The sequence below is a fragment of the Haemorhous mexicanus genome, chromosome 3 (genome assembly GCF_027477595.1).
Source record: "Haemorhous mexicanus isolate bHaeMex1 chromosome 3, bHaeMex1.pri, whole genome shotgun sequence".
Taxonomy (NCBI): Eukaryota; Metazoa; Chordata; class Aves; order Passeriformes; family Fringillidae; genus Haemorhous; species Haemorhous mexicanus.
Window position 1 is genome coordinate 29,296,952 of NC_082343.1, and position 27,993 is coordinate 29,324,944.

The 27,993-nt window shown below is 37.8% G+C and overlaps 1 protein-coding gene across 2 annotated transcripts in view; it reads right to left on the reverse strand.

The window, feature by feature from the left end:
* Positions 1–385: 385 nt before the first annotated feature.
* Positions 386–27,993, reverse strand: part of BABAM2 (BRISC and BRCA1 A complex member 2) — a 160,965-nt gene continuing 133,357 nt past the window's right edge. For both annotated transcript variants that reach the window (XM_059841228.1, XM_059841230.1), the window contains 2 exons: positions 20,164–20,317; positions 386–2,019 (listed from right to left, as the gene is read on the reverse strand). In XM_059841228.1, coding sequence (XP_059697211.1) covers positions 1,956–2,019; positions 20,164–20,317 — 218 coding nt within the window. In that variant the 3' untranslated portion in view covers positions 386–1,955. The remainder of the gene's footprint in view (positions 2,020–20,163; positions 20,318–27,993) is intronic.

A 27,993-nucleotide genomic window follows, 5' to 3' on the forward strand; every position in this document is an offset into this window, starting at 1 on the left:
AATAAAACTACTGTCAATATGCTTTTACTTTTCGTAATCAGTCAAAAAACTTTTAAAGTAAGTTGCAACATTAAGTTCTTAATCTACTGCCTACGATGTGAACTAATAACAGCTTCCCATTGTCATTAACCATGTAATGGAACTAATGCTAAAAAATAAACCAACTCAAAACACATTCCTAACAACCCCATCCTATTGGTAATCTGTACATAGCCCCCAACCAGTGATAACCTTCCACATCTGCTCTAAGCATGCAAAAGCCTCAGGCAGCGTCACCACAGGGGCAATTCAGGCTCAGACCTTTGAAACTGTTGACAGTGCTCAGATAATGCACTGAGAATCACAAAGGGTGGGTCACAGGACAGAATACGCCTTCTCTGCAGACTTACAATAAAACTTCTTATTCTTTTATTTATTCTTACAATACAGATTTTGTTTGCAGCTTAATTTTCAGCCAAGAACTTCAGTATTAAACATAAATTAAATTTTGCTCACAAACTAGCTAAAAATACTTGCCGTTTCTAGAGGCGAATTATTTGCATAATTCTTAATTATTAAGCTTCACGACGCAAAACCCATCCGTATTTCCTAGGTGAATATAAACCCTGAAAAGCACTACTTTTCATGCAAAATAACAAGTTGTAGGAAGGGTAGGAGAATACTGCCAATCAAGTAGCTTGACGAGACTTCCTTGCATGTGATGCCGTAGTGCATAATTTAAAATAAAATGTTTTCCAGTTCCACTGTATCATCTGCACACTATTCATTTAGTTCCTTGTATTTAGCAGAAGTAGGGCATATTTTCCAGATACCATTTAGAAGAACATACTCTGTTAATTTTATTCCTTACTGGAAAGTACCTCGGTCTATTCACAAATTAATTGGGGAAGTGACATTGTGACCATTAGTCCCAACTGGAGCGCCTGACACAAGCAGGAAAGAAAGGATGAATAGGCAGGATTATGCATTTGGCATTTCAGAATTAGGGGAGGTAATGTTTCCAGTTATATACACGTAAAAATATTTTCTGAGAAGATATGGTGAACTTAAGCATTAAGCTAAATATCTGTAGTCCTACATTATTTCATCAGCTATTTTCCAAGACATCATTCATTCCTTTGTTCAAAGTTTGCTTCGTAGCAGTATTTATCTTATTTGGAAAAATTACAGGCCTGTGAAAGAGCTTTATTTTGTTATACTGGTTTATATAACTAGTTACTTGCATGTTGGTGCTAAAGAAATAGAACATTTTGTAATGGCAAGGGGCACTCATTAGGAAAACACCAAAATTGTACAACTGGAAATAAAGCAAAAACCTAACACTTCACATAAAATGAACTTTCAACAGAAGTATTAGAAAAACCACCAAACCTCAAACACCTTGCCATATTAACTTCAGACCAACTGGAAAGGCACTGAGAATTGAAGGGTGCAACTCACATCCCTACCTGTGAGAGTAACCACAGTGAGACACAAAGCTCCGAGGCAGAATATGGCACTGTACAGTCCATTAGGCATTCCTGGTACATACGGCAGTTTTGTGTTTCCTTAGGATAAGCTGAAAATGTTAACTAAATGTACACATTACATAATATTTCCATGGGGAAGAGCAGTCCAATTTAGACCATCTAAAGACAAGGAAACAAGGCATAACATACAGGACATTGTTGGCACAAGAAAGTGTAATTTTATCAATACACACCTTTTTAAGTTTAATCCAACAGATATATAAAGGAATGGTGGTGGCAGAGGCAAAGGGGCAGGACTAATATCAAATATTCAGTTCTAAGCATGCTAATGAGGTCTTTGTTTCAAAAACTGAAGCTACCAAAACCAGTTCAGAGGCAAGAAAGCGCTTATCAAGACAGTCCAACCCATTTCCAGGCATCCTTCTTCTGGGCTGACATGTGCAGACTGAAGGATCTGTCCAGAATAGTTTCCATGCCCAAAGCTGTCTAAAGCTTCCCATTAGCAAATGCTGCCTCCTGGAACTGAGGGACAAATGTCTTGAAATATGTCCTAGTGAAAAGAACAGAAAATATATGATTAGGAAGGAGTAATCTTAAAGCATGAATTGAAGCACTTGATGTTTCTCATGTTTTCTATTTCCCCTATGTGAAGAAGGCTTCACAAATGGTACAAAAGGCCCAAAGACAGACAAGGCAATGGAGCAGGAAAATAGTAAAGAGAAGTCAGAATACGTGTAGGAGATAAGCTCTTTATCTGTCTCAGAAACCTTGACACAACACTGTCACTGCTGATGGCAGCAGTTTACATGTAATGCAACAAATAAAATACTAAAAACATTGTATGAACAGTAAGTCCTTTTATTAAACTTCAAAATTTATAGGATAATGCTATTTTTTAAAGTGAGCTTTGGATATTTTGGATCTTAGTCTATGTTTTTGCAAAGGATCAAGTGACTCATAAATCCATAAAATGAGCTAATCCTACGTATCCAAAATTGAGTTACAACTGTACCTTTGAGGTTTTTTTGCTGAGATACTCAACCATGTAATAATGGTGTTTTACATGTCCCAGGGATGCCCTTTACTTGCCACTTACATTAGAAATTGCTTTATCATTCTTCCTTTGGTTTCTGCCTACTATGTTTTGCACCAAACTTTCAATTTCTCTATGTTTTTTAAATTTTGTTTTCTATTTCTATTACTGGTCTCTATAAATTTCTCTCCTGTTAGAAGAAATCTAAAGTGAGACTAGCTGCAATGTCATTTATTAGATTCCTGATCTCTCTCCTGGTTTACCTCCTGAAACAAACACACACTGATCAGCTTCACAATCATGATGTGTTTCATAACTGCAGCAGAAGCTTTGGCATCCACTGAACAGCAACCATACTTCCTCACACCTAAAAACATTGCAAGGCCATGAAGGGAACGCTCCTCTCTCTTTGTGAGGCTGTGCCTGGCAAATTAATTAACAGATAGCTGCAGTCAGCTTTTGTGCACAAGATATAAATACATATGAGATGCTGTCCAAAGGTTAAAGGAGCAATGGAAAGTAAAAGCATTTCTGGACTGAGGAGTTGATCCCAGAAATGGAAACAACCATAATAAAGAGGACAACCAGCACACACATTTTATAGCATATACAGATTGTGCTGTGTATTTAGAGAACACACTTTGGTTTATGGAAGCAAAGTTCAGAAAACAACCCTCATAATCATGCCTGCAAAAGTGATTGTTCATGCTGGCACACACACAAACATAACCCAGCTGAGAAGGTGTGCCTGTCTCCTGATCCCAACAGCTGAGTGCCATTTCTGTATCTGTGTTTTTTCTACCATACCTTTGAAATTGTAGCTTGTGTAAGTCCTGTTTAATTCTATGTCTTTTGCTAGCTCGTGGAGTACCACCTGCATGTTGTCAATGGCAGGATCTATCCCTTTTACTTGTCCTTGCTTTATCTGTCCTAACATTTAATTATGCTTCTCTGCTTGCTTATTTTAAACAGCTTCCCCCTTCCCCTTTGATAGCTTCTCTGCAGACTCTCTTCCATGCACGTGATCTTAATCGACCAGATAAATGTTACTTAAAACTTCCCTCTTCCAAAACTCTAGAAATTCTTAATCATTAAGTGGGATACAATCAGAATTATTTTCCTACATCTTATTTCTTTTTCTTTATAGCATTGCTGTGCTCTGTATTAAACCCACACTTAGTGCATTATATGCAGTAATTATATATGCCTTTTCTGTTAGGTAAACTCCAGAATGAATGCCTATGATACCACAAACATCCTCCCACACCAACTTTATCTACACTTGCATCCTTTCTTTTCACTGATTCCTGCAGGAGAGCTTGTATCCTTTGCTGCAAAACTCAGTAACGCCTCCCTACATTCTGATCAGATGTACTGTTTCAAAGAGGATGTTACTTCACTGGTAGCTCATATGAACCCTTGGCCATGTTCCAAACACACAAAAATTCCTTTAGTACTTCATTTTAAATGTCTGCTTTTTCTCTTTTTATACCTTAAAGTACATTTTTAAAGTTGCCCTTATCATTTTGGCCTTCTCCAGACTGAAGCAAACGCAGTACCACAAGTGTACTCAGGCTATGCTCCTCCAGTTCTGTCCCTCTCCCATATACCTTAAGTATCTCAGATGAAACAAAATCAGAGATAATTCTGGTTCATCACACATACCACAAAAAAATAAATTAACACTGCTCCCTTAACCCCCCAAACCAAACCAAACCAAACCAGGCCCTGCTAAGAGATCCAAAAGGCCAGTATGCCTGATAGGACTGTCTCAGCTACAGCACATTTAGTAGATTGAGGAGGAAAGATGGGGAAGTAGGAGAAGGTAAGTGAAACTCCTTAATGAACATTGGGAACCTTTTTCTAAATTTTTTCTTTTTGTCCAAAGTTTGGGACAAAACCATGTGTTAAAATACCTGAATTTCCTGTGAAATGGAAATGACAACATTTTAATTACAACAATCTCCGCAGAGATCACCAGTAAGGAGGAAAAGAAGCAGCAATCACCTTCTGAGTAAGTTTCATCTATTGACCATCTCGCACTGAAGTCAAAGTTTACATGTTTCTGCCCAAATAGGACCATACAAAAATATTATGTCATGACAGATGACATGAAATAATTTTGAGAGAAACAGAAAAATTTTTGAAGGACAACACTCTGCTATAGACTGCATGGTAAAGGCATCTTTCACATAAAATGCTATTCCTTATGGAAAGATTTTAAATCAAGAGACAACACTCTTGCTCTAGCATCCTGTACGTACAGGCACAGAGAAACAATGAATATAAACAGGAACTTTGGAAAAAGATACATTCCTCATACTCTATCCATATTAACACATTCACATGAATTACACCCTCAATAACTATGATCTGTGCTATACCATAAGGATTCATCTAAAAGTATCTGAAAGTTTTTTTTTTTTCCAGAAACTTTGCCACATGATATTCTCAAGTTATCTCCAACCTACTTTGAAATTATTACTTTTATATACACTAGATATGTTTTTCAGCTCTGGAGAACTGTTATTAAAAAACCCAACAACAGTAATTTAGGTACCTGTTGAATTACACTGAAGGTGAAGAAAGCTAACATGACCTGTGGTCTCTCAGGGCTCTGTCAAATGGCAGAAATCAGCTTTTGATCAAAGCCTTTTCTCCTTTGTGGGAAAGATGGAGATCCTTCTTTCTCCAGCTTTCATCTACCGTGTTCTTGGTGGGTTGGTATCACGCTGACCTTATACCAAGCTCAGAAGACCTGCATAAATTCTGCTGTAAGTACAGGGAAACTCATTTGTACAAAGTACACAGATATTCTTCACGTGAGTGTTGAGTACAATCAACACTCATGTAAAGAAAGTAAAACACACACTGAGTGTTGCATCCTTCTCACAATGGTTTTGATTCCAGCTTAAACAGTGTTGAAAAAGTTGCTTTCTTTTCAGCCTAGAGTAGGTGCCAATCTTCATACACTTATGGGCACACATCTTACACTTTGCTGAGCTTCTTATAAGACTCCATTGTTTTTTGTCTATTCGCTTTTATTCCCTCAAATGGTCATTTTCTAAGTTCAAGGTAGTAAGTTATGAGGTTTCTATGGAAATTTTTCTGCATCATTCCAGAAAACAACACATTTTGCTGTAGTTAACCACTATATATACTTGACACAGTACAATGAATTTCAGGTGCTACGCTCAAGGACATCTGTTGAGAGTAAAGCACTTCTCTTTCCTTCACTTTATTATCCAGTGGAAAGAAAGTCCTGCTATAATTGCAAGTGGTAAGTATCTAAAAGAAGGTAGAATTGGCTCACCTGCTGTTTACATATTTTCCAGTGATATGAAACACTGAGTGTGGTACAAGGTCTCCAGAAGCCCATACATGTCTAAATCCCAGGGTGTGGGTTTGCCGTGCTTAAAACATACTTGACTCAGAATTCACATGCTTTAGTGAAATTTCATTCTAATTGTACTGCTTTTTTTTCCCAGGGTAATTTAGTGCTGGGTTTTTTAAATGCAGTTGGTAGAAAATCTGCATTGACCACTTGCTAATGCCTTTTGCCTTCACATATCTATGCTGAAAATCTGCAAAGATTTAAAATTATGTAGCTGCAATCTTCCCATCAAACAACACGTCCCATATATTTTTGGAGATAGCATTCTAACACCAACACACTCAATTTCTGCTGTTGCTTTTGCTGGACTGGTACTACAGCCAGCTACACAATTGTGTTCTAGTTATTGCTGCTGGTGTAATAAAGTTAAAAGGGTTGTTTAGGTGTTTATATTTCACTTAAAATCTTCATGTGGTAAATTCAGAGCAGAAGATCAAGACTCAAACTCTGTGAGGAAAAAAGCATACATACAACACACTGTATCAATGAGATTTCTGCTTTTTATGCCTGGGACAAGGGCAATCATCATGGGGTGATGAATCATCTCCCCAAGTAATTCACCAAATATATTCCCCTTAAACTCCTCAGTTTATAACTGCCAAAATTTCCAGCATGCTGATCTCAAATTCACCCATTTATTTGCACTCATCTTTTATTTGTTTCAGCTCAAGATGTGGGACTTTCAAGTGCTTTTTCCATCAAGAAATTATTTGAGGAAAATGAAGGGGAGGAAATCATCAAGATGGTCCACACCAAGAACAGACTTAGCAGTACAGCAACACCTCTACCAGCCCAGTGCCCTTATTGGCAAATTAAAGTCCTTGAGCCAAAATCTTAATCTTTTCACAAAGACATGGAGACCTTCTCTCACTGCATCAGGCACATGTGTTGTGCTCCTTCTCATCTGAAGGCAGACTCACATTTGGATTTTTTTTCTTCTACTGGCTTTGAGAGCAAACTTTATTCTCAAATACTACCCATTATTTCAATATTTTAGTTAACTCTCATAAAATATTTTAGTAAGTATTGCAACAGATACTTAATTCTGTAAATATCTGGCTCTAATTATAGACCCTTAGTGTATTCAAAATCATAGTAGCCAGTATATTTGACAAATACATCAATTTTCTCCTACTCTAGGCAAGGCATACATAATATGTATGAATTCCTTTCTAAAACTTTTTCAAGTTAATAGATCTGACTTGGGCAGGCACTCCTGTAGTCATGGGGATCTCTGAATAGTTCTACTTAATCCTTCCAAGTCTTCTGGAGTAAGGTCTGTATTTAGTGCCCCATTCTCCTCAGTAGTTCTCTATTGTCTGAATTGTCCAGCAGGTAAATTGAGTTTGTTTGAATAATCCTGGGACTGAGGTAAGGACTGAATTGTATCCTGTCCAGCTGCATGAGATACAACCAAGAATCCCATGCATCTGTCCCAGCTGCTGTCCACTTATTTTAAAGGAATTGTACCTCTAGGATTTACATCATTTTGCATCCCATATTTCTTTCCTGCTGTACCTCAGAAGAACTGCTTCAAGACATCTACAAGTTTCTTCAAATCCACTGAATCCTGATAGAACAACATCAACTCTACAGATGACTGATCTTCATAAATTAGCTAGAACAGCAATGTTCTCCCCTCTTTCAATTAAATTTGGTGAAAACAGGAATTATGAAGGGTGTAGGTCAGAGTGAAGGACAGACTGAGGCTTCTTGAGGTTTTTGACCTATTACTTCCAGACTAGTATTATCATGCTGACACTTTGCAATAAAATCTTGTTATATAAACTATTTCAACACTATAGACATATTAGAATTATAAAAGAGCTTCTGCAGGCTTTATCAACATCACCTGATTACTCACTTTCTGAAGTACAAAGTATTTTTGCATGGATCACACATACATAAGCAGTGTGCCTTTGTATTTTTGTCTTCCTGTTGAAACTTGTTTTGACACAGTGAAAACTTGTTTTGAAAATACTGAACACCTACAACAATACCTTCTAGATGCCAGATGAGAGGATTTGTCCTCCCATGACCACACAGGCACAATCCAGCTGATTTGGTTCATGTAACCCCTAAAAATTCATCTCCTGTACAGAAGGTATTTACCATAACTTTCAAAACTTTCTAAGATTTCCTGTTTGTTTCTGACAGAACAAAATCAAAGATGCCAACCAGTCTCTTTTTACAGATGTAAGTTTTCTTTCTGAATTCCTTTTGTCAGGAGCTACCTAATTCAACATGATTACCACTAATTAACAAAAGGAACTTAAATTAATAAATTGGTGCATTAATTCCAACAGTGGGTATGTATTTAGGTCATATTCCATATGACTGCTCATTATGTCCTTAACCCATGCTCATGCCCTCCTCCAGCACCTCTATGCCTTGCACTGAGCAAGGGCTGAATACAAAAGTGTGGGTATCTACAGAGAGCCCATTCTTTTCACAGGCCTCGTGCCAACGTTTGAGGTGTAGCTTCTTCCTTTTAAACACAGACACGAGACATTTGAACCTCTTTGCTATTTTTACCATATATAATGCATTAAAAACATGTTTCCATTGGGTGAACCATGTTGTCTACTTATTCATAGGCACTTGCACAGCATTCCTCACCAGGCTAAAGATACATGAGCACTCACAGCAAAGCTGAATCAGCCCATCTCCTGCTTTGGGGTAACTGTGGGGTAAGAGGAGAGTAGCTCTATGGCAGACATTCTGCAACACCTCTGTTAGGAGAAAATGATCACTGTATCATTGTCTCCACATCTAAGATGTTACAAAAACTGAAGTGAGAAACAGTTCTCAGCACTGTAACTTTCCATTGCCTAGCTGGAACTGGGCTGTAGCAGGCAGGCCCACAACAGGGCCAGGTGCCAAGGGGCAAAGGCTCAGGAGCTAATGAAAATCAGGACTATTATGGAATGCACAAGGCCCTCAGGAGACAGCAGCATTTCTAAATCACCATTTAAATCTGAACATCACAAAAACTTATCCAAGCACAGCAGCAGAATGAAATAGGTACCTTCCAGGATTTCTTTCTCACGTCAAATATACATAACGATACTTGGCATGTATTCATGTTTCTAAACTAAGCTTCTTGATGGTATGCTCTTTGGGATGTGGTTTAGAATTTCCTTACTAGGCAGCTTTATCTATAGCAAATATTTTGCTTTTATGTGAAACACAATGTCTACACAGTTCTCCATTTTATACATCTCCAGAATTGGTGATGCCAAGCAAACATTTGAAGTGTTTATACAACAGCAAGACAATAGTTCTTAAATTAGTGCTACTGTAACTGGCTAAAACCACAAATGTACAAAGGAGTCAGTGCACAATGCCATTAAGCTGCTAGCAATTTTTTTCCTGTGTGCCAAAAAAAAAAAAAAAAAAAAGCATCACAATCCTTCTTCCTCTTCTAATATTTCTCTCCCTCTACCTCCTTTTATTGTGAATTACCCACAAGGAGATTAGTAAACTTTTTTTGCCTGTTTCTACCTGCCAGTCCATGCAAGGCATGGACTGTGCAGCCAGGCTGATGGACAGACAGAACAGTAATCAAGCACCAAGAGATCTGGAGATCTGCAGTGGGCAGCCATCAACACACAAGTTTTTAAGAGAGACAGGTGTTTTCAGCTCAGTTTATTATACTGCATGACAGAAACCTGTCTCCAAAATTACAAACAAACCAAAACTGTAACAGGAAATAGAAGTGGCAGAACTAGTGAAACCAAGTACATATCAGAAGTTTAAACATTCATATTCACCCATGTCCAAAAGGTGTTTTCTGAATTTTGCTAACAATATCTTTTTCCTCCAGAAGTTCTTTCTGCAGATACTGCCATTTCTGACTCAAGTCACACAGAAAGGTAGAAAAAATTGTTATATATAGACATGTTTTTCAACAGTTTACTGATTGCAGAATTAACAGGTAGCTTTAATCCATATGAAGCAAACAGAAATAAAAATTAAATTTTCATTTCATTTCCAGAAACCTATGGTATCAATTGATTTTACAAATTAAGTGAAGAATTCAACATTGGACTGCTGTAAAAATTAAGATGACTTTGCTGCCCAACTTACCATAAAGCAAAATGAATTTTGACAATCTGTTCAAAGCACGACACAACCATAAATATAACAACCTGACTAAAAGCAAAATATAAAGGAAGAGAGTTCTAGGGAACTGTTGTGGAGCCAAGATTGCAGATCATCATGTAGGCTGGCAATTAATGTTTATTTTAAAGCAGCAGCAGCAGCATAAGTAGGGTTATCACTTTGTAAAAGATGCTAATTTTGATTCCAAGAATGCATGTCCTCCCAAATGCATGGACCTTTACTGACAATAACAGACAGAAATTACAGCTAATGGACATAATCAGTTCATATAGACCAAGAACAGTGACTATGAAAGCAACTTTTAAAAACCATCTGGAACTCAAGACTCTGGTATTTAATGTCTCACAGATTTCTGCTATAGATATTTAAAAATTTAGAAAGGTGTACTGCACGGACACAGTGAATCTAAGTGTTCCAAAGCACACACAGAAAAATGAACTTCTCATTTTGAAACAGTTTCATCAATGCATTCTGCTTGCCAGTCAGTTCAAGAGATAAAACACTTCACTTCCTTCACCTTCTCCACAATGTACATAAATAGATATACTTCAGTCAGATGAAGGTTTGTGGTCTTAGATCATAGCAAATTTTGCTTCTGCTTTCTTAACTTCCATTTTCCCCACAGGGCAGTGGGTGTCTGCCAAGGGTGCATTGGAATATCTCGGTCACAGCACGGTCACTCTGTTTCCTTATCAGTGGATCATGAGAATGATATTCCAAGGCCATCATGGAAAAACTCAATCTTCAGAAAGTCTTTTTAAAAATATTGTTTACTTGCAGGAAATTTCCAGTCCTATGAGCTACAGCATGACAAGTCTGCTCTATTTTTCCTAGCTGCTGAAGTGCCATAGCCATATTTTCCCACTCCAGGTAAAGGTTAACTTCTTAAAGAGACAGTGTTTATTCAAGGAATGTATTATTTCCTCTTATCTAGGCTATGTAAACACACAATGAGCTCTGCTGTTGGACAGCAATTATTTAACAAACTTTTTACTAGATTTGAAGGAGAGAGTCAATGTGAGACAAGATGCAACTAGGAACCTCTTCAAAGCCTAAAAGGCAGGGTAAAGAATGAGTGAAAGTAGTGATGAGGTAAGTAGTAAGAGAAAGCAGAAAAGACTGGGCAAGAATACATTCAGGAGTGAAGCTTGTAAGGAAAGACAAGTGTAGAGATTCAAGAAGAGAGGAGCTCATAGTAGTAATAATAGAATTTGAATGATCTTTAAGAGATTATTGAATCCCTTAATAGTAGTTCAGAGGCAGAAATGAAGAGTTACACCACAGATGCATCCATAACGAGTCTGACAACCAGCATCCCTGAAAACAAAGTTTGCTTGCAGGTGAAAGGACTGATTTCATCATGCCATCCACTTAGCTTTGCCAGATTGCTTATCAACAGGGGCTGAAGGCAACATACCAAACCATAAAAGAAACCTCCTTGGATATTCATTAGGACAAACCAGTCAGAAGGAAACAGATGAGACACCACACATCTGTGATTATATAAAACATATGAAAGCAGTTGTTTCTTTTTGCTATTCAAAGGATATATATTTGCTCTTAGAAGTAAATGCTCAAAAGATTGGAGACTCATCCAAAGGGAAAAACCAGACAGAAATAAACCTTAATGCTAACAGGTAAAAGCAGAATAAAACAAACACAAAATTAATTTGAAGAACAAATTATCTGTGACCCTTGAAATAAACATTTGTCAAACAATGCAAAATATGGTCAAAAAGTACAAATACTCAGAAGAAATAAAGTCACAAAGAATAAATGAAATTGAAGTGCTTAAAGATGTTGCCGTAACAGAATCTGGCCTTCCAAGAGATGTACCAAGAGATTCAACTCATGCATATATGTCAGCCAGTAAGGAAATGAACAAATGAACAAAACACAACCAAATCAGCAGCCCCAGATTACATTCACACCCAAGTTCCAGAGAAACTCAAGTGTGAGAAAGTTAAACTCTTAAATAGCTTGTAACCTCCTGCTTAAAACAGCTTGGTACCAGAGAAGTGTGATGTCAAAAAAGGTCTGGAGGTCTGAGAGGACAGATAAATCTCATGTCCATACATTACAAATTGGTAGAGACTGTTAACAGAATTATAAAAATTCACAAATAGTCCAAAATTAGAGGACTTGAGTAAATATGATATACTGGGTAGAAGCCAAACTTGTGCTTCTCGAGTCTCCTATTTTCTTAAGTTATCAAAACCACATGGACAAGAAAAATTCAAGTGACACACACTGCTCAACTTATCTACAGGTATTTGGGAAGGTTTTTCAAAGGCATAAAAGGCCCTGAATTACCACAGAAGGAGAAAAGACCCATGAGTGGATAAACAGCAGGCCAAGATACAAAGAAAAGGACAGGGACAAATGATGAATACCATTAGGGTGAAGTCACCTGAGAAGTGCACAGAAATGGGTGTTCTGACCCGTGTTGTTCATATTCCTAGATGATATGAAAAGTGAGCAAAGGAAGATGGAAAGGTCTGTTAGTGTTAACAATTTAGTCAGGAAAGGAAACATAAGGCACAATTATGAGGAACTGCAGACAGTACTAGGAGACTGGGAGATAACATACCAGGTGAAAAGTCAGTGCTGACAAACATGAAAGGAGAAATATGTGAAGAAAAAGACACAATTTTACTACCACAAAAAACATAGGCTCTAAAAAACAGATTGAAAGGAGATGATGGTGTTAAAACAACACTGTAACTAGTCTTCATCTGTATGCAAAAAACAAAATCAGGTGCTGTTAGAAGCAGAATAAAGAGTAAATCACACAATACCACTACACCACCATATAAATGCACGGTGAGTAAGAGAAAAGGAAAGAGAAGGAAAATCACAGAAACAGAAAAGAGAGAAAGAAGCGGGACAAGGGTGATCAGAAAGATGGAGAGGTTCTGGAGAAGGAAGGAGTGAGCAGAGCAAGAGAAAAGGAGGATCATAAAACAAAGGTTATGGAGGGGATCAGTAGATTAACTATTTCCTGCCTCTCTTCATACAAAAGGTAGAGGGTAACACCCAACTTGAGCTAGGAGGAGGCAGGAATGCAAAAAGCCAACTGAGTTTTTTATTCACACCACACCTGGGTGATCCCTTGCCACAGAATTTTATGATGTTGTGCTGTTGGTTGAAAAAGCAAGTGAATAGAAGGAAAGCCAGGTAAGATTACTTAACAGAAATGTACCAGTACTGGGTAAAGAAATCCTTGAGGATGGTAGAACATACAATGGGAACAGGACTACATGCTCTGCCATGCTTTTCTACAGGCATCCACTACTACCTATTGATACAGACATGACAGTGGGCTAAATGAATGCAGAGTTTTACCCAGCTTAATGGAACAATTATGAGTATTACTCAAAAGACAAGACTATGGAGCTGACTTCCTATTTTTATGTAGCTGTTTATTTTGTAACTGATTAAGCAAAGGTATTTATCTGAGCTATTAAATCTCAGCTCCTTCCAAACCCATGTATTTCTCTCTACCCTTTTCTCTCGAGAAAGGGAGGACATTTTTTTGTGCAAGTTCCTTACTGTAATTTCATGCTCTAATATAGAACTAGCAGCTTTCATGAATGTATAATGGAGTTCTCTAATAAAGCCAAATCAGACAGTGACTGTGTTTCACAGTATTTCTAGAACGCCACTTAATCCCAGTTATCCAAGAACCACCTACATTAAATTCTAACCTTTCATTCCTACAAAGCAGTTGTCTTGCAGCAAAGTGCTATTATACTCCACTTATACCATGCCAACTTCTCCAATCTCTTCTGTGCATTCCTCTTGTCAATATACGAGAATACTTTTTTGCAGAAAGAATATTTACTATATATCAAACTGCACATATGTACGGTTCACACATATACAGAGTATCTACACAAAATCACTGAAAAACTAATTGCCTAACAGATTTTATTTCCATGCACTTCCTATAGCACCTATACTCCTCATCTTTAAATAGTTGTTTTTCTTTCCTACAGTCAAAGCTTTAATGAGAAGTGACCAGAAACAAATACCCAGGCCCTTCTGTCTTGGCTGAAATCCACATAATGCATGACAGCACTGAAGATCCCTGGCAGGCACCTGTCAGAAACTAACATACCATAACTTAAGAGTCAGACTTAATTATCCAGGGAGACGTTTAAAGAAAACTACATGAAAAATATGACTCAAGAAGTGCAACTATCATGATATGTACTGTATTCTGTACTGTATGCAGAAGAACTATGTAAAAATAAAGGAATGTACCGGGAACATTCTAATTAAAAGTCCTATCTACTTCACCTGTTATATCTTACAATCAAAATAATTTTGTTATTAAGTTTTGCTGGTAAATCAACTGCAGAACACACTACAAGGACAAGTGCAATCACTAAGTATTCTAACAAAACATAGCTTTTTCCATTTTCCTTTCTATTGTTCCCATATAATTCTGATCAGCTGACACTCCCACAGAAAATCAGTTTTGATTTAATGGTGTATAAAATCAAATTAACTTCTTCGTAAGCTTCACACGTCTGGCTCACCACATCTCTTCTCGTTCTGGCTGTCACAGTGCATTGCCCCTTTTCTGCTCTGAGGACCGGCCCACCAGCGGCAACAAAATGTCAGATTTACTCCATTTCAGGCAAGGAAATCATTTCTGTTCAGTTTCTGATGCAAAACTATCAAAAACCAGAGCTAAACAAGCGGCCCAGCTCACCACCTCAGCCTTTAGCTGCACCTATGCTGGAGTTCTTCCTCAGAAAGAATCCTCTGAGCCTTGCAAGTGTCTGAACACCTGCACACACACCCAGAGAAGAATGATGTCCCTGGTTTTTATACTTCTGTTCCTTACTCTCATTTTTATGAATTTCATTGCAAGTTTAAGATAACATGCAACAGAGACAAAGTCACGCAAAAAGCTTTGTGAGGTGAATATATGTCATGCAAATAAGTTAGGTTTTGGAAAACTGTTCTTAAAAGATGACTAATGTGCATGAAAAATCCTGTAATACAGGCAAATACAACTTGAGACTTTTACAAATAAGCAAAAAACCCCCTTAAATACAACTCAAATTTAAAAAAAAAATATTACCTTAATTACACCTATCAAGAAGAGAAGATATAAAAAGGATGCAACATTTCCATGTAAATTTTATAGTGAGATTCATGGTAGCATAGCTGGAACTCAAAAGTTTCATGAAAATTGTGAAAGCTGTAATTTTTTAAAGAATTTTAAATATAGTAACAGATATTATGCCTAAAATGTGAAAGAAATCTGAATAATTAATAAAAAATGGATGAGTAGAAAATGGTTAATGTCAAAAAAAAAAATCATTAGGGCACACAAAATTTACTGAATAGAACAGCAAGTCTTTGACATACTACAACTGATATGTCTAAATAGTAACACAACTGTCCCTTTTTCTTTTCAAATATCCTTTTATTAGACTAAGAAATGCAATCTTTTAATCTGTAAGTGTAATCATAGAATCACAGAACTGTTAAGGTTGGAAAAGACCTTCAGGTTCATCAAGTCCAACAATTAACCCATCACTGCCAAGCCCATCACTAAACCATGCCCTAAGTGCCACATCCACACACCTTAGAAATACCTGTAAGGGTGGTGACTTCATTACCTCCTGGGCAGCCTGGCTTGACAACCCTTTTGGAGAAGAAATTTTTCTAAATTTCCAGACCAGACCTCTCCAGGTGCAACTTGCAGCCATTTGCTCTTGTCCTATCACCTGTTATCTGGGAGAAGAGGTCAATCCCCACCTGGCTACACCGCCCTTCAGGCAGCTGTGGAGAGTGACAATGTCACACCAGAGACTCCTTTTCTCCAGGCTAAGCACCCCCAGCTCCCTCAGCCATGCCCCACAGCACTTGTGCCCCAGACCCTTCACAGCTCCATTGCCCTTCTCTGCACATGCTCCAGCACCTCAAGGTCTTTCTTGCAGTGGGGGCCTCAATGATACACATGACAGACATCATCAATTTGCTGATACTCAAGGAGAAGGTTTGGCTGAAGCTGAAAATGCCATGGTCCAGCTCACCAGCCTGACACTTCCTCACCATGGCACTCTTGTGCTGAGCACAAACTGAAGCTGCAGCTGTGGCTTGCACAAAATGCACCTGCATATAATCTGATGATGCACTTGACCTCATACAGAGCAACAGCAAATGTAAAGCTGAGAGCACTTGAGCTGTTTGATGCTTTCACCCTCTGAATGCCCACCCAATGAATGGTCAGGGATAACACGGTCATTCAGAAACCTGTTTTGTCAGCCAACTTGGAAAAAAAAGGGAATATGAACCCTTGGAACAACTGCTTATTGTGATACCAGTTTTCCATGCTCCTGCTATTTTTAATGATGAGTAGGTGGATTTATGTAGGATAAAAGAATAAACTGAGTTTATCTTGCTCTCCCCTGAAGTATAATCTAAGTCTACAGAGCAGCACTGGGTCAGACAGAAATTGGGCCAGAGTGCATCTAAGAACTGAATTTCATTTGTATAAACAAACAAGCTTTATTTACAGTATTCCTTCATAAAATCCCAGGCTTCAAGTCAGCACGTTCTTTAAAGACTCCATTTATGTACACTTGAATGCCTATTTAAGCAAAAAGAGAAGAAAGCTTTCCCATGGAAACTGCACAGAGATGTTTTACTTCACACGTACACCACAAACAAGGCTGCTAACTTTCCATAATTTACTGTATTTTCTTAGGCTTGCCATTGTATTTTAGGACCAAAACTTTTGGAGAAGCTGCTTACGCAGGAGGCCACAGACATATAAATAAATGACCTACAAGAGGCAAAGCCTGAGATACCAACTGAGAGGAAATGGCATCTCAGCAGCTTGTAAGAAAATTCTCATGTTATTGGTTCCCCTGTTTCTAGCTGGAGGAACAGGTTAAAATTTTGTGCTAGCTGAGAAACAAGCAATCCAGAGGCAACTGAAATCACACTATTAAATCAGGACTTGATTCATCCTTCAGAATTAAATAAGGCCAGAGGGCAACCCCTGGGCTAAGACAATAGCAAGCTTCAGTAACCAGATGCTATCTCTCAGTGAGGAATCTAAATCAGTGGGCTGCAATGGAGCCCAGTGGTTTTAAAATCTGCCTAAGAGGAGACAGAAAAGAGTCTTGACTTCATGGACCTTATGAGACAGATATAAATTGGTCCAATAACTTCAGCAAGAACATGGGCAGTTTTTCTCTCTGAATAAAAAAGATCCAGCTGAAGTGATACTCTGATATGAGAACTTGCCTTTTAGATTTAGGTGATACGTCTCTAGGTGTGAATGCATACAATCTACTTTTACATGTATGCATTTTAGGGAACTAATTTTGCTCCTGCCTATAGTTACTACTGATTGTCTCAAGGCTACAGCAAAGGGTTAAGTCCTAACTTCAAAAGAGATGCCTGCTTCTGCTGGGGGCCACAGAGATAAGCAAAGATACCAAGACTTTCAAGTTTAGTCCTTGCACCAAGGAACCGATGGGCTCATCTGTTTGGAAAAAAAAAATCAACAACCCACACCAAAACAACCTTAGGAGAAGGCTGGGCACAGAATCAAAGTCCCTTTGGAATGAACTTATGACAGCTCTGCCCACGAATAAACAGGCTGTGTTGAGTTGCTGAAAACAGAGACAGGGCTTGCCAAAATTAAGGATGAGGAAAGCTGTGACTGATGCCATTTCAAACTTGATGATGCAGTTGGAGCAAGAGCAAGCAAAAGCTATCCTTGATGGTGTCTTTAGCCCCATGACCCCTGAAGTCTGAGAAGAAGGGTGGAGAACTTGGTCAGATACTGGAATATCAAGTGGGAGATCCTGCAGCCCTAGAGCAATGGCCAGGAAGATAAACAGAGATGTTTTGTCTCAAAGAATGCTGAGCACTTGGAGACAATTTTGCTAAGAGGGAAAAAGACTATATATAAGCAAAACCTAATTGACAGTATTTAGAAACACAAACAAGTCGTCTCTGATTTAACTAGGGCTAAATTTACTTCAGCAGAGTAGAATGACATTGTTTCTAGAGGGTAAATAATGTATTCCTTTTTTTCTGTTTTTATTTGGGAAGTTTTCATGTGTTGTTTGAACTATTACGTCTCATTAGAATGCTTTCCCACATATCAACATATATTCCCATACACTTGGTCCCTAACAGGTCTCTGGTAAAAATTAAGTAGAATAAGAAGTTACTTGGTTATGTTAAAACACACTAACCTATTCTAAGAAGCCCTAGCAAATATTTTAAACACTGTTTACATAAGATGCTCAATTGTGTTAAAAATCTTTCTTAAAATACGCTCACATGTATCATAACATCACATTTTTCTTGATCCAGATTTATTTATGGTCCCTACTGAGGAATCACTAGCTGTTCCTGCAAGCGAAGCGCTTTTAAGTGGAGCAGTTTGTGTCTCTGTGCAGCTCAGGGATTGCTATTTCAGACATCTCAGCACACTGTCTTCCCCCGCTCCTCATCATCCCTCTCATATTACGTAGCCAGTGTAAAGCTTCAATGCAGAGGCTCCAACGTAAGAGTGAATAACCTCACCCAACGTACATGTGATAGTAAGTGTACACATTTAGTGCTTTTAAAGAGAACTCTTGTCATACTTCTAAATTTCAAGTGCAGGGCAGTGAAGTCCATTTGTATACACCCACTCATAAGCGAATGCACTTAGCAGACAGCACACAGGTACTTGTAAGCTTTCAGCGACAAAAGAAATGCATTTTGTAGTATGGTCATAAAAAAAGCCACAGTAAGGCTTCCAGTTATTGTTCTTCCTGTTTTTTCTTTTTTTTTTTTTTTTTTTGTTTTTTTTTTTAGTAAAAAATACTCATCCTGCTAGAGAAAAGAAGAAAGTCCATACACAAAAAAAATTGTAGTTGATTAAGAAATGGTGCTCCTATAAACAGTATGGTGGCAAAACCAAATACTATCAAAAATTTTTTATTACAATGCATATTAAAATTCCAAATCAAATGTTACTTGATGTTTTCCATAGAATTTAAATTAGTATAAAAATCTACAAATGCATCAGTCAATTGTTGTTTGCTTCCATTATTTCCAAATTACAGTCTCTGACCATGCCACTCATTTGATTTACTCAGCTTGAACTATTTTTGTTTCAACTCTTCTTTATGCATATTTGCTAATTTAATTTAATCTTCTGACTGTCATTCAAAATGTTCATCCCAATATGCCTTGTGATTTATGCAGTTTGATGCCTTTACATGCTGAACAACTGATAATCAGCCTGCTTAAATCTCTTGCTGTTCTAACATTTTTACACTTTGCAAAATTAAAACACTGCAGCAAGCCTGCTGCCTTAACCTCCCCATTCAGGTAAAATCTGCTTCATGAGAAGACAGGGACAATATCCAGCTTTGGGGACACCACTGCCTATGGCAGCTTGCCCTTGCAACTGAATCTCTCTGGGAGGCTGCCCTGTCATCGTCAACAAAAGGAGTACACAGATTGAAGTGATCTCTCCTCAGCCCAAAACAAGGCCTTGCAGAAAAAATGCAGAGGAAGGAGACAGAGATCCTCTGTTTCTATCCAACAAAAAAAAAAAAACCAATAAAGCAAGAGATATTCAGATTTTCAAAAACTTTCTCAAGATCTGATAGGGCTGCCTCCTATGCTGGAATGGTGGTTTGCTCTACCTCCTCCTGTTCTTCCGTGCCTTTTCATTACAGCCTAATTCCAGATCTTTCAGGTTTTTCTTCCTTGCTGTCTCCATCTCACATGCTTCCCTTCAGGGTCCCCTCAACACCCACACAACCCCAGGGAGTTACCTTGACTGACTGCTACCATGCAGGTTTCTCCTGCTGGGGGCTATCTCATCTACTTGGGCTGGAGCAGAGACTGTCACCACTCCGTGCCATACAAAGCCTGGCAGAAAGAGCCTTCTTTTGTGTAGTCCTCTGGCACTAAAGCAATAAGCATGATTAGTAAGTATCTGTCTACACTCATCTACAGGAACACCAGGACTGTATGAGAACAAGAACAGGTTCAGCTTTTGTAACCCTGAAAATGCACAGTAACATCCATGAAATTTCTACCCACCAAAGACCATGAAACAAATGGAATACTTAGTAGGAAACAGCAATCTGACTTACTTTGCTCTCTTGGCCATTTCATTGCCATCCCATCGGGGGCTGTATGGGTAATTCTTCTGGGCCTGGGAGTACAGCTGGCCACTGTTAGTGAAGTGGTAGACAGACTGAAATGTTAGGGTTGGTTGGTCTCGAGGAAAGTAGAGGGGTAGGTCAACTGCAATTCAAAAGGAAAAAAAGAGTTGTAAAACATGCTAGTGTATTTTTTCCTTTTTGCTTATTGGGAATATATCAGACCATTTTATTGGTTTAAAGGTGTCAGAAAAGGAGAAAGTGATGGTTAGTTCTAAAACATCCTTCTGCATTTTTTATAAGTAATGATTCCTATCTACTGCTGTATGGGACACTTTGCTTTACCAAAACACTTTTGTAAAGTACATAATTCAAAAAAAGTTTAGCTAGTGTATTGCTATGTTAATCATAAAATCTTCACCAGGATTATTAGGTATTTTTAAAAAAATTACTTTTATATTGAAATTTCCCCTTTCAAAAATTCACAAAATACATTCTGTTCTGCTGTGTCCTAAAGCAGCCAAATGAGTTGATAGAGAATCTAGAAAGATTCAGTCATATGAGCTGGAAAAGATTTTAGCTTGCCGTCATTTGCTAGACAAGAAAACACCCACAAAACTAAAAACACACCAAAAAGTCATTATTACCCAAAATATCCCACTAAAAATAAAAATCAGAACCTCTTAGTTCCCTTTGCTTATCACTGTCTCATGATCAGTGAGGTCTGGTGAACAATAAAATAGTCTACAACAGTTAGAAACTGCGTATATTTTCATGATCAGAACTACTTTTTAACTTTTTCATTGTTAGAATTATAGTATGTGTTTTCTTGGTCTACTTCTCATTTCAGGAGGCTTCAGAGATCTGTAGTTACACTGAGTTATGACAACAGACTTGAATTACTAATATTAAATGTCTAATCTAACACCCAAATTAACAGAAGAACGGTAATTTCTTTTTAAGGTGTAGGCTTCCTTTATAAAGCACCTAAAAACCATACTTCTTGATATTCTCCAAATGACATTTTTAAAATTCTGCACAGTGAAAGAACACTGCAATGGAATTGTATTTTAAATACTTCCAGAGATTCCAGCACCTCCTGTGAAATCTCTGCTAACAGAGTGAGGAATCAGTGTAAGACAGGTTTTATTTTCCAAATTCCACGCTATCATCCTGCCAGTTCCTTCATTTTTCCGTTTATCTAACCACATCTAAATACGCAGATGTGCATCAGCTACACCGTATCTCCCTTTGCTCTAAAGGACCCTCCAAGCTCTAGGAGTAAAAGCATTTATAGCCATGAAGCACAATAAATCAAATGTGCTATTCCAGCCACAGTCCCAAAATACAACAAATGCTCCTGTGGAGGACAGCGCTGGCTCAGTTCATGACCCAGTGTCTGAGCCACACGTGACAACTCCCGGAGTCCGGGTGACTCAGCCCACGCAGCAGCTTCCAGCAGATATTTAAGCAGTAATGACATGGGCAGAGTTCTGCTAATTTGAGGGCAGATCACTGCTTTAACAAAAGTTAGATTCAAAGATTGCTCTGTTGAATTCCTCTTTATAAAGTGATTACTAAATAACAACCCTGAACAACATTGGTGTGACCTGGCCATTTATCAGCAAGCACGCTGTCTCCTCCCCTCACAAATGATGTGTGCGCCTCGGTCTCGAGGACTCCACCACGGAAAAGGGTAAAGAATCAAGAAGACTGATTCTCTATTTTAATCTTATAAATATAATACTTCAGCTCTGAGTGCTTAAACTGTTTCTCTAGTGTATCTTTTTCATTCTTAAGTACCAACTCCTTAAGAGAAACCAAGTTTGTATATATTTGTATTTTATCACTTATTTTATTCGTGCGAGAGGAATAACAAACTTTAGCAAAGTATTCAAATAATAATTTAGTTCTTGTACTCGACTTTTTAGTTGAGAATTTCTAACTTCCATTAACTTTCCCTTCAAAATTGCCATCTACGTAACACATGCAAGCAGCAATAGCTTTTTTCCCCTGTTACTTACAACTAAAGGTGGGCTCTAAGGGCAAAGTACCTAGGACTAGAAATGCTGTTATAAATGGATATTCAAGGTAGTGCTCTCACCACAGGGACACCCACATTTGTTATGACAAGGTATCACCAAAATATATTCTATTCACCAAAACCTGTATAGGAATTTTCAGGAATTACTTCCATTATAAACTGCTCACATAAATCAAACTAGGTTCAAAACTGTGCATCCCACATCTGGACAGCAGCAGTATTACCTTGAACTGCAAGTATAGTTTTGAAAAATTTAAACTGCCTTTGATGTATAGTAATACCCTTCACCTGAAATCACCAAACTTCCAGTTTTCTAACCCAAGTGTTTCCTTAATACAAGGTGTGGATGAGTCCAGACCAAGTAAAAAAACCTGTCCCTAATTCTGGAACACAACCACACCTAAAAGGCCAGTAAACAGGAAATAGCCTTGAGTTTAAAGTGTTATACATATCTCATGGTAGCCAGCTATTATTTCAGCAATAGGAAAGGAAGGCAAGAACTTGCTTCCGTCCCAGTGGGTGCCCATGCATTGACACTGTTGGAGCACAGAATGAAAAAAATAAGCAAATACCACTGCTAATTAATGCTGGCAAGGTGTGTTGGACGTGAAAGGTCAAATTCTGCTCATAATCACACATGGCTTGCTAAAGAAAATTCTTCTCCTGGTCATGTGTAGTCAGTCTGACTCTCAATCTGTACATTAATACAAAATCAGATCTGCCTTCATGCAATATCTAAGATGACAAAGGTGTTACTGTAATTACATGCAAGACAACCATTCACACTCTGCCATGAAAAATGCATCACAGTTAAGAACAACACATCAGTTTTGTAAACAACACATCAGTTTTGTAAATTAACACCTGAACTAGGCAAACTATAAAAGCCTGTGTTGGTTTGGCATGCTAGTTACCTAAGAACTACAAAAACGTATTCATGTTGAATACAAGTACTATTCCCAAATAACAGCTGACTCACAAAGTACCCTGGTGATATGTCTGCAGAAAATAAGCAGATGACTCATGTCTGTAAATTCCTGAAAGTACCAATAGACCCCTTGCTTAGTCATCTTTTGCTTGGATGCTGGGTTCATGAGCTCTGTAAACTATAATGAGAGATCTAGCTCTTAGTAGGACTCTCTCTCCCTTTTTTCCTCTCTTCTAAACAGTGCAAATTATCTCCCTAAAAATAACTTCATCTGCGTAAGTGAGTCATTTCAACTAGCAAGCTTATACAAGTCATGCAGTTAAGCAGTAATATTTGGTTATGAAGGTAAAAATGCTGCTGTCAAACTCAAGATTTAAAATGAAAATTATGTCAGAGGAAGTCCCATTTACCCCTTCTCTCGCAGAAATAGAAACATTTCCTTTGGAAAATTTAAACAATTAGCTCATTCAGGAAAGTAAAGCTTTCTAATTTAGTTCCATGCTCAAAGTAATTTAAATCTGATGATTTCTTACTTTGGCTCTCCTAAGCATCATACTGTTAATGTAAGAGGAACTTAAAGAAGCAGACTGGAGCAGGAATCCAGTAAAACATTGCTTTCTCCTACATTACAATTTACAGATCATTCTTTAAAAGTCAAATTTTAGACAGCCATAGAGTGGGGAAAATAATGTCTTTATGCAAGCACTACATGAGCAGAACTTGGAGGGCTGTTTATGGGTAATTAAGCATTGAGTAAATTCTTCACTGATTGAACCCTAATTTTCCCACACAGTTCATAAGAAAGCAAAAGAAAAAGGACTTGCTTGTTGAGAATGAGTCATGTTGTAAAGAAACTTAATTACAGTTTATAAATAGTTGAAGTTGCTCTCTTTTTGAAACGTAAGAAACTATCTAGAAGTAACACACAAATTTGCTTCTCTTGACTTAGGATTTAATGCATACATATATTCAAAACACAGTTATCTTAAAGCCAAAATCTTGGTTTATTAGTAACTAACAAACTGTGCAATGCATCTGTAAGGTTGAATTGTTCATTTTCTTAAAAACCAGCAATCTGAGGCCTGGAACAGGTTACCTAGTTTGTTAAGCTTAGGTCAACAACTACAGAGTTGATTCTGACTATCCTATTAACTTTAAAATAGTATCTTTAGCATCTATTTTTACAGCTTGTTCAACAGGATATGAAATATGGAAGGAATGTCAGAAAAAGCATGTACCAGTGCTGGTACAGATTTTCCGAAGGAAAAATGCTCAGAAGAAAAGGGCAGGTTTACCACAGTGCCCTCCTTTCCACCTTTAAGCACTGGAGAAAAGAGATGGGAAAACAAAGCCATGCTTGAAATGCTGGGTGACCATTAATATAGGCACTTAGATGGTAACATTTGAAAAATTTTCTGTATACTGTTCCCCTGTTCTAGGGAAAAGGTTTGTTTATCCTTCATGTGGCACTGGGTAAATCCAGATAATTGTTTTCACAAAAGCCAACATTTACTCACTGAATTCATCATTTAAATCCTTGGATGCTGCCATACTGGTTATCTTACTAACCTTTGGGATGCTTGATTCTGCAGCAGTTTATTGCACCTGAAATTTGTTCTGCACTTACAAACACTGAGTGATCTGGATATTTTATTGTTGAGATTTCTACTTTCACAAGATTTTATGGCCTGCACAACCTTAGTTCAATCCATACTTGCTTTATGGAGCTGCCTTCAAACAAAAGATAACACAGTGATGTTTCCAGTTCTAAATAGTCCTAGGCTGCACAGAGCTGGCCAAAGGAGACACTGTTCTGGCTTCTCCCATCTGGCAGACCCTCTGCATTTATTTACTGCACAACACTGAAGTCTTGCTTCAATTCAAGGTGTTATTTCTGCATGAGCTTTTCAATGTGATGATTTTAATCATCATAAGAATGATGTTAGCTACGTAAAATATTTAAAAAACAGTTTCACAGCACATTCATGAGTTGAGAGGTTCTTTAGGGAGTCCAGGTGAGGAATGAAGGAACAAGGAAAGAACAGTCAACCTGCCTGCTGATGCTAAGTACCAGCCTGTGGGATGCAATTCTTCTGAGACTTACTAGTAGAAAATCCTTTATATAGCCAAACACAAGTCCTTCCAATGTTGATTGCCATAGTTCATACTTCAGAATCCATGATTACTGGACATGTGAGAGGTTTTGCTAGAATTATTTCACCAGAAAACCAAGAAGATATGCCAAACTCAAGTTTCCAGAGAACATTGAAGACTCTTAGCCTGATACTAGCTGTTCTCTTCCCAAACTTCCCTGACTCACTCCTTACTTATCATCCAGCTTTGGCGAGAGACTGCCTCTGCACTCAAGTACTTCTGATGAAGTAAGTAATGGAAACAGGAAACACATATTCCAGGCTCCAGAACTGCATTTCTGTCTCTTATTAGTACATATTCATCATCTTTCTGCCTGTTCTTTTTTTGGTTCACTGAATTTCACATTCTCTCTGCCTTACTTGCAATTGAGCTCACACCGCCGGGAAAAACAGTGGATTTGAATGCATGGCCCCAAACTGAAAAGCTCCTTGAACTTGGAGCTCTGCAGTTTTCCTGTGATGATGTGGATGAGACCCATGTGAATTTTCAGTGCAACTCCATGGCAATACATATATCATATCACCTACACATCTCTCAAGCCCTATTTTAAAAGAAAATTTATACTAGATTTTTTGGCATGACTTCTCCTATGAGACAGGTGATTCAAACAGCCTGTACAATGGGTGAAAAATCTTTACCTAACTTCAAGGAAAAAGAGATTTCTTCAGTTTTTAGATAAAAATTCCAGTGCAGAAGGCCTTTGGGGATTTATATAGATCACAGTTCCTATGGAGAAGCCTGAATAGATTTAACCACAAGCATTCTGGGGGCTGTAGTGTCTAGCACAAAGCTCCTCAGGGCAGGATTTCAGGCTACTCTGCCTAGTCAATCTTTCCTGGACTCGTGTGTGCTGAAGGCCTTTGGCCTACATTCTACTGGCAAAAAATGAAAGGGGAAACTTGGCTTAAAACACACAAAAATTACTGAATGCCACAGCTATCCTGCTTTGGTGTGTGATGATTTATTCTTGCAGGAATGAGAAAGCAAGGATGACAAATAACATATCAATGGCATTAGTGTGGGACTTTAGGTTAACAGAGCGCAGTCACAGGAATTTGAATTTGTTAAATATTATTAGGACTGACATCCCTTCTGGAGAAAAACAGGTTTTTTGCAGGAAGATGCTATTTTGAAATCAACATTTCAAAATTTCAAATCTGAAAGGAAAAGCTGTTTATGGAATTTTAGCTGAGACACTTATGGCATTCTGGGTGTGTTGGTAATCACAGCTGGTTTTGAAATAATTAGGTCTGTCCTTGCTACGGGAAATATCCACCCCATTGGCAAAGTCAACACTTGTATAGTAAATGAGTAAGATGACTTATGTATGAAATACTTTCAAATAAATACTACAGAAATACAAGTAAATACTCCAAAAAAAGAGGAACAACTAATTTATTAACAGAATATACAATACTAAACAATAAAAGACAAACCACTGTAGGCAAAAAGGAAACAATGAATTGTGACGGATTAAACTATTCTGACACATTACAGAGTAATTTGTTTAATTAGCTTTGTTTTGGTTTGTTAGTTGGTTTTGTCTGTTTGGGTCTCTTTAAATATAATGTAACCCAGTTTTATTTGAGGAGGGCTGCATGACTTTTCTGTATCCACCTTGTGTTCTTCTTGCACTGATAGTGGGAACTATAACACAATCTAGGCACCAGTGGCAACTAGATTTACGATTACAGTGGTTTTGATTTTCTTTCAACATAGGGATATTATATGGTTGTAAAAATATCCCATGTCTTTATTGTAACCTGAAACTTTTTTTTTAAGTACTCCATCCTTCATACAAACCAGCATTTTTTAAAAAAGTGATAAAAATATTTTGAATGACTGAAGTTACAGTCATGTGCTGCTGACAGAGTATCTAACTATTGGTTTAGTTTTACAGAGGAACTAAGTAACAGATCAAATCAAGATATTCTTCAAGCAGTTTCCAGTTATGTGGTCCAAGACCATGCTATAGAGCTATAACTTAATCTGAAAAGAGCTTTATAACAGCTTCTTGCTTTTGAGTGTCAATGCCCACCCCACCTATGTCATACTCTTATTGGATTTCTCTTATTGAACACCAAGATGGTACTACCTCCTAAAAATATCCTGTGGAGTATCTCACAATCCTATATTGACTCAGAAGAAATGGCATAATGGCCTAACAGGTCTTTTCCTTCTCTAATTTCTGTAATCATATCTATCTTAATTAAGAAAAAGGCTTCTTATTATCAGCTTCAGCTACTTACTTGTATTTTGTTTTATTTTTACTTCAAATTCTCAAAGATCTTCATTCCCTCCTCCTTCCGTTTTTATTTCCTTTTATTGTTTCTGCTGTTACAGTTTCTATAGTAACTTCTGGAAGTGCTGATGAGATTGATGTGACTAAAAGCTGTCTCTTCTCCATCTGAATTGTTTGAAGCTTGAAACTTAAATACAGTTGCAGTTGTTATGGGTGTAAAAAGCAAGCTATGCCCTTTCTTGGCACAGGCAGGATCACTGTAAAAAATACTCCTCTGCTTTCTGAGCAGAGACACTGCTAGATGCTGAGAAGTTTTATGCTACTTTCCAACTGGACAGGAAGACTTCTAAACCATGTTTTTACTTGAAAAGCAGATGTGCAAAACCATTGTCTTCTCTCACCAATATTTTATTAAAATTATGAGGCTTGCAAATAAATTGGTTTTTTTCTGTT